General features: G+C 36.8%; 1 protein-coding gene across 1 annotated transcript; it reads left to right on the plus strand.

Annotated features, from left to right (window-relative positions):
* On the plus strand, nucleotides 1,582-5,574 carry LOC107635247 (MDIS1-interacting receptor like kinase 2-like). The gene is made up of 2 exons (XM_016338655.2): nucleotides 1,582-4,635; nucleotides 4,715-5,574. The coding sequence occupies exons 1-2, from the start codon at nucleotides 1,785-1,787 to the stop codon at nucleotides 5,098-5,100; spliced, it is 3,237 nt and encodes a 1,078-aa protein (XP_016194141.1). The 5' UTR covers nucleotides 1,582-1,784; the 3' UTR covers nucleotides 5,101-5,574.

Here is a 7,442-nt window from a genome sequence, read left to right on the forward strand (position 1 = left end):
AATTAATTATTATATTTTAAATACATATATAAAGAGACACATCCAGAAAATATATTTATAAAGACACTTCTATTAAACACAGCCATAAAAAAGATATTTTTATTAGACACATCCAAGAAGACACTTCCATAAAACACAGTTATCAATAAGAGTTGGCAGAAGTTGGCAAATATGCTGTTGGTAACGTAGCGGGACCGTTGTAAAAATTATTCAACACGCTCCCTACGTATTGACCAATATTACCACGTGTCCAATACGCCCCCACATGTTGCAACATTCCTCCCACACTTGACTTCTCACCTACAAAATCCACCCATCTATAATTATACTAAATAATCCCATTTTCAAAAAATATGCCAATATTCTTTCTATATAAAAAAAAAATCAACCTCAAATAACATTTATAATACAAAAACACAAAGAAAGTCCTCGTGTGAATATAAGAAGCTGAGCACGAAATTTTGTATAACGGACGGAAGTTTTTCAAACAACCAAATGGAATCCAATGCATGTTCTTTCTTAGTCTTAGGTAGCAGTATGAAACCACTTATTAGCAATGAAAAATTAAAGAGAAAGCATTTGACTTTGTACGACATATATATAAACACACAGATACAAAACATAGTATCTGACATAGAAAGTGGGAAAAGAATTGTTAGACACTCGAAAGACTCACAACACACCCCTCACACATTTATCAAATTTTCTCCTCAATTGCAATTTTTAATATTTGAACCCTTGATCTTTAAGTTGGAGAGGAAGAGATATGCCATGTGAAAGAAAGCTCATTGACAAATTCAACGTTGGTTATAAATAAGTTATCACTTTTCTTTTAATGTTGGTTTTAACTTTTTTTTTTTGTTTTTTGTTCAGGATGATGCTTTTAACTAACAAGGAACATAGTTGTTTTTACGTTGTTGGTCTGGGCCTCCTGAAAGAGGCCTAATTTTACAAGGCTACAAATGTTGCAAGGCCAAGACAAGAACATAGTCCAATACAATACTGCAAAGCCCAAGGTCCCTTGTACGCAGAACTAAATAACGAGTTATTGGCCTGAAATTATCAAAGACACATAAGTAACCTGTTCTATGCTTAATAAAATCAACTAAGACACACAAAAAAAGTATATGAAAAAGAAAAACTACACAAACACTAAATAATATAGAATAGACGTTTAAGTACAGTTTTAGATTAAATTTAAGAATCTAAAATAGATGTAATTCACATAGTTCATAGTTGATTAGAAAAGGAAAAATGAAACCCATATTTATATGGCAAATCGCGACACAATATGTTTAGATGTAAATTATGAAGAAAAGGAAAAAAATATGCCATATGGAACACAAGTAGACTCACTTGTTCCTATTTCTTTCCCTTTTCATATATTTTTTTCTTCTTGGTCTTCTTTTCTTTGTTTATCTTCATTAATCACACTGAATAAAGGTCTCGTTCAGATTTAGCTAAAAGATTAACAACTAAACCATTAATAAAAATATCTTTTGTGGTGTGAAGCCGACACAACATAACCTTTTGCTAAAGCAATGAAGATTTTTCCACACAACAATAATTCAACCTTTGAAGTGGGGTGGTCCGGTTAAAAAATGGATTTTGTTTTCCTTTGTGCAAAACTTTCCAAAGTGCAGGATCGGCCACTCATTAGTTGCACTTGGTTACTTTTATATATATCAGTATATCCATACACCAGAACTATCTTCAGCCTTTGAATGCATTGCATCTTTGATTGATCCAAAAAGTCTTGTTATTATACTTATTCAGCTTGAACCATGTTCCAAAAAATCAGGGTTATGATGGCATGCAGGGTAACTATATGCATAGTTCTTAGTGTCCTCATAAATATGGCCTCAGCTGCAATTGATGAAAACAGGGAAGCAAATGCACTCTTGAAGTGGAAGGCCACTCTTGACAGCCAAAGCCAAGTTAAGTTGTCATCTTGGAACAACGGCACAAGTCCATGCAGATGGAGAGGAATTCAGTGTGATAAAACAAAGTCAATCACAAGCATGGATATTCAAAATTTTGGACTCAAAGGTACACTCCATACTCTCACCTTCTCTTCATTCCCCAACCTCCTTAGCATAAACATATACAACAACTTATTCCATGGAACCATTCCCCCACAGATTGCTAACTTGTCCAGAGTTAATCAATTGAACTTGTCCAAAAACTTCTTTGAGGGTTCCATTCCTAAAGAGATCTTCACCTTGACAAGTCTTCGCGGGCTTGATCTTTTCGAATGCCATCTAAGTGGCCAAATCCCTGAGTCTATAGGAAATTTGTCCAACTTAACATATCTAGATTTTGGAAACAACAATCTCTCTGGCCACATTCCTACTGGGATTGGCAAATTGACCAACCTTGAGTATTTTTCTTTTATAAATAATTATCTTTCTGGTTCCATTCCAATGGAAATAGGAATGATGACAAACCTTCAGACGATTGAATTCTCATATAACACTCTCTCTGGTGTTATCCCTTCTACAATTGGTAACTTGAGCAATCTGCAACAAATTTACATTCCTAATAACACACTGTCTGGACCAATCCCACCCTCTATCTGGAACATGTCTACTTTGACCTTGATATGGCTCTTTGGCAATGAACTTTCCGGATCTATCCCAAATTACATAGATAACTTAGCCCCCAATTTGAATTCCCTTTCACTTGAGGGCAACCACCTTTCTGGCTCCATTCCTCCCACACTTGGAAATTTGACAAAGCTCACCGAACTATACCTGAGATTTAACAATTTTTCTGGACCAATTCCTTCCTCTATAGGTAATCTGTTCAATTTGAACTACTTGACTTTCCAATATAATAAACTCAGTGGATCCATTCCTGACACAATTGGAAACTTGAAAAGCCTCTTTTCATTAGAATTGTCCAACAACATGCTTACTGGCTCCATCCCACAGGGCATTAATAACATGACATTGTTGCAAGATTTTTTAGTGGCCCAAAATAATTTCACCGGTCATTTGCCACCTCAAATCTGCTCAGGTGAGTCACTCTTGTACTTTGCTGCTGAGCACAACCGTTTTACCGGTCCAGTTCCAAGAAGCTTGAAGAATTGCTCTAGTATTGTTAGAATCACATTAGAGGGAAACCAGTTGGAAGGTGACATATCGAAAGACTTTGGCATATATCCCAATTTGAAACATATTGATTTGAGTGATAATAAATTTTATGGCCAAATTTCATCAAACTGGGGCAAATGTCATAGTCTTCAGAACTTGATCATATCCAACAATAATGTTTCCAGTGGTATACCACCACAAATTGTGAAGGCTACCAAACTTGGCAGGATTCAACTTTCCTCAAACCGATTGACAGGGAAGATTCCGAAAGAATTAGGGAGAATGAAAAGTTTGCTTGAACTCAAGATCAGTGATAATCTTCTCTCAGGAAACATTCCAACAGAATTAGGATCACTGCAGAATTTGCAAATCTTGCATCTAGCAGGAAATGAGTTGAGTGGTAACATACCAACAGAAGTTGTTGAGTTACCCAACTTGTTGGAATTGAATTTGAGCAACAACAAGCTAGAGGGAGGCATCCCCTCTCACTTTGGTTCATTCCAACCTCTATCTTCTCTTGATCTTAGCAGGAATTTCTTGAATGGAACTATTCCAAATGTGCTTGGACAGTTGACGCACTTGCAGTTGTTGAACCTCTCACACAATAATCTCTCTGGCAATATTCCATCCACTTTTGGTGGCATGTCAACCTTGACATCTGTCAATGTATCATACAACCAGTTAGAAGGGCCACTTCCAGAAAGTAAGGCCTTTCGCACTGCTACAATTGAGTCACTGAAAGGTAACAAAGGCTTGTGTGGTAATGTCACTGGCTTGGTGCAATGCAAAACTAATAGCTATAGCCAAAAGAGTCACAAGGCCATGCAATTAGTATTGTTTCTTATCTTTGGAATACTAGTACTTGTGCTTTGTGTGGTGGGTGTTTTAATGTATATTATTTGTAGAAGTGTGAGAAAGAAAGAAGACTCAGCCAAAGAAATACAATCAGAAGAACACTTTTCCATATGGAGCCATGATGGAAAAATGGCATTTGAAACTATCATTGAAGCTACCAAGAATTTTGATGACAAATATCTCATTGGATTTGGAGGGCAAGGATCTGTTTACAGAGCTGAGTTACCTTCAGGTATGGTTGTTGCTGTGAAGAAAATTCATGCAGAATCAGATCCAGAGGACAAGTCCAATTTGAAATCATTTAAAAGTGAAATTGAAGCACTGACAGAAATCAAGCACCGCAACATCATAAAGCTATATGGATTTTGCCAGCATTCCCGGTTCTCTTTTTTGGTTTATGAATTCCTGGAAGGTGGCAGTTTGGATCAAGTACTAAGCAATGAAGCAGAAGCAAGTGCATTTGATTGGAAGAAGCGAGTGAATGTGGTTAGAGGAGTTGCTAATGCTTTATCATATATCCATCATGATTGCGTGCCCCCTATAGTTCATCGTGACATATCAAGCAAGAATATTCTTCTGGATTCAGAAGATGAAGCTCATGTCTCTGATTTTGGGACAGCTAAGTTTCTAAAGCCAGGTTCAAATTGGACCACACTTGCAGTCACCTATGGCTATGGTGCTCCAGGTAATAAATCCATTTTACCTTGATACTAAAACCATATATGGATTTATGAATGACTAACTTTAAATTTTCAATGTTATAGAACTTGCTCAGAGTTTGGAGGTGACTACAAAAAGTGATGTGTATAGCTTTGGAGTGCTTTGTTTCGAAATCCTTGTGGGAAAGCATCCGGGAGATATGATCAATTCATTGTTGTCACCATCAACCGCATCAATAACATACAATTTGTTGTTGGTTGATGTAATTGATCAAAGGCCTCCCCATCCTGAGAAGTCAGTTGCTGGGGAAATCATGTTAATCACAAAGTGGGCGCTTGAGTGTTTGAGCCAAAATCCACAATTTCGGCCAAGCATGCATCAAGTGTCTAAAGAACTCATGATGGGAAAATCACCTTTCTCTGATGACCACTTTCCCATGATCAGACTTGGACAACTCAATCAAGAATTATTGGAAGCTCCACTTGTGTGATTAATGATTAATCTCACCCGTTTCTTATGAATTAGTGTGATCTAATGGGGGTTCATGTAACGCAACTGTATCATAGGCGTGTTCAATTTGTGAGTGTGTGTGTAACATGTATGTATGAGTTATGGGCAACTGTACCATAGGCTTGTTTAATCATTTTGCATACTGGTTACTGGGATATGCTAATCATTGTGTCTTTGTCTTTGAACTCAATTCTTAATTTGGGTGGAAAAGAAGGATGAGACTATAAACTAGAAAAAAGAATGTGGCATATGTACATGTCAAATATAAAGATGGATAACACAATACAGACCCTAAGTTGGGCAACTCATTGAAGGACCGGGAAGTGCACTTACGTGATTGCTTCATTATGATCTAATGATTCATACTTCATATATATAAAATAATCCTCCTGTGTCTTAATTCTTAAGCTTGTTTACTTTGGCAGTGTGTTGTGTACCCTTTATATGTATGAGTTAAGGTTACTTTCTTTGGTTAGGTTTTGTACCAACCAATCACAAAAGCAGATAAGCTTGTTGAGTTAGAATGAACGAATGAAAGTAGAGCAATGTCATTGTTAAATTTCTCAATAAAAATAGAACAAAGCTATTAATAGGAAAAATTGAACTATGACTAAACTAATTCTTGATTTTATTGGTAAAACTTGAAATATATTTTAATTTTATCTTTTAATTTTGCCAATGAGTTATAGCTCAAATGGCATAGACTCCCCATACTCAATTAAGAGGTCGCGGGTTCGAGTCACATATCTTTCCAAGGACTAATCTGTCACGGATTGAAACTCCATTTAAGAATTTGTCGCTGGCCAATGAATTACTGCATGCAAAGAATTCGAATCTCCAACACTTACTTAAGCAGACTAATGGGTAACCGTTACATCAATCCAACTTGATTATTTTTTTTATTTATTTTGTTAGAAGTTAAATCTTTTGGAGGCAAAAACTGAAAGTGATTGTAAGTATTTTTTTTGGGTCCTTGAATAAAATATTGGAGGAAGGATGAGAGTTGGGCTTTTGGTAGAAAGGAAGGTGAAACTATATAGTATATACCAGAAAATGATGGGTCAAATGTTCAGGTGAAAAGAAGACTGACAATAAGAAAACCAGGCCAGGTAGGGTGTGGGATGTGGCTAAAACCTTACCAGAATAACTTAAAGAGCCTGGTAACCCGTAAGCCATATGACCTTATGACCCACTTATATTTTAATCTTGTATTCGTTATGTGTGATCTGCTAAATTATTGCGGAAATGGTGGGTCTTCATGTTTTATGGGTGTGTGGCGCAGTGCTTCCCCGTCCATTTCATTTTGTCAAATTATTTTTTGGAAAAACACAAATTATCCGTTTAAAATTTTCTTTTTTAACTATAAGGAGAAGGGAAAACATTCCGTCTTCCATTTCCTTTAAAAACATTTAAGGAGCAAGGGAAATTATGCGAGTTAAGCCCCACTTTAGTCTCTGAGATTGACGAGTTACACTGATTTAGTTCTCCAGATCTCGATTGCACTAAATTAGTCCCCCAGATTCAAAAAAATGCAGCACGTTAGTCCTTACCCTATTTTCTGTCACCGGAGGACTGACGCCGTTAGTGACTTGGCAAATATTGCCACGCTGGACACTAGGAAACGGCGTCGTTTCTAAATTGGCGCTAAAAACCCCTTTTGAGCGACATCGTTTCTATGCGATGGAAAACAAAACGTTGGCCTCTCCCTCTTTTGTCTCCACTCTTCGTCTTCAACCCCTCCATGAGTGACGCAAAGGAAAAACGTCTCTCTTCCGTTACTCACTGAAAATAGGAACGAGTAAGCAATAGGATTCCGGAGACTGTTTGATCACGAGTGAACACTGTACAGTTGTCTGAGGAGGTACTTTGCTGCAACAAGGAGCTTCTGTTCTGTCACCGAGGTTAGTGAAGATTTTAAAAATTTATTTTTTCAAATTTTAGGGAATGCGTTGATGGTTGTTGATCATAGTTTATTGCTTTGTATATTGTTTTTGCCTAAGGTTTGTAGTGAAATTTTGGCTAGGGTTTTATTTCGATGTTGTCTGCAACTGTTTTTTTGGGGTTTGTCTTCATGCTCTGTTCCGATGGTGGATAAATGTGTTTTATTTTGATATATGTTTCTGTAATGTATGAATGTAGTTGATGAAAACTATCTTAAAGAGATCATTGTGTGGAACTGGTGCTGAAAAGAAATTTTTTTGTGTCCAAGCCCAAACCAAAGTCAAAGCCCAAAATCAGAACTAAAGCCTATTGCACAAGGTCTGCTTCACAAGTGAGGACAAGGCAGCAACATGAGAAGAAAAAACAAGTGCTGAGGTTGTC

The sequence above is a fragment of the Arachis ipaensis genome, chromosome B04, assembly GCF_000816755.2.
Source record: "Arachis ipaensis cultivar K30076 chromosome B04, Araip1.1, whole genome shotgun sequence".
In the NCBI taxonomy this organism is placed as follows: domain Eukaryota; kingdom Viridiplantae; phylum Streptophyta; class Magnoliopsida; order Fabales; family Fabaceae; genus Arachis; species Arachis ipaensis.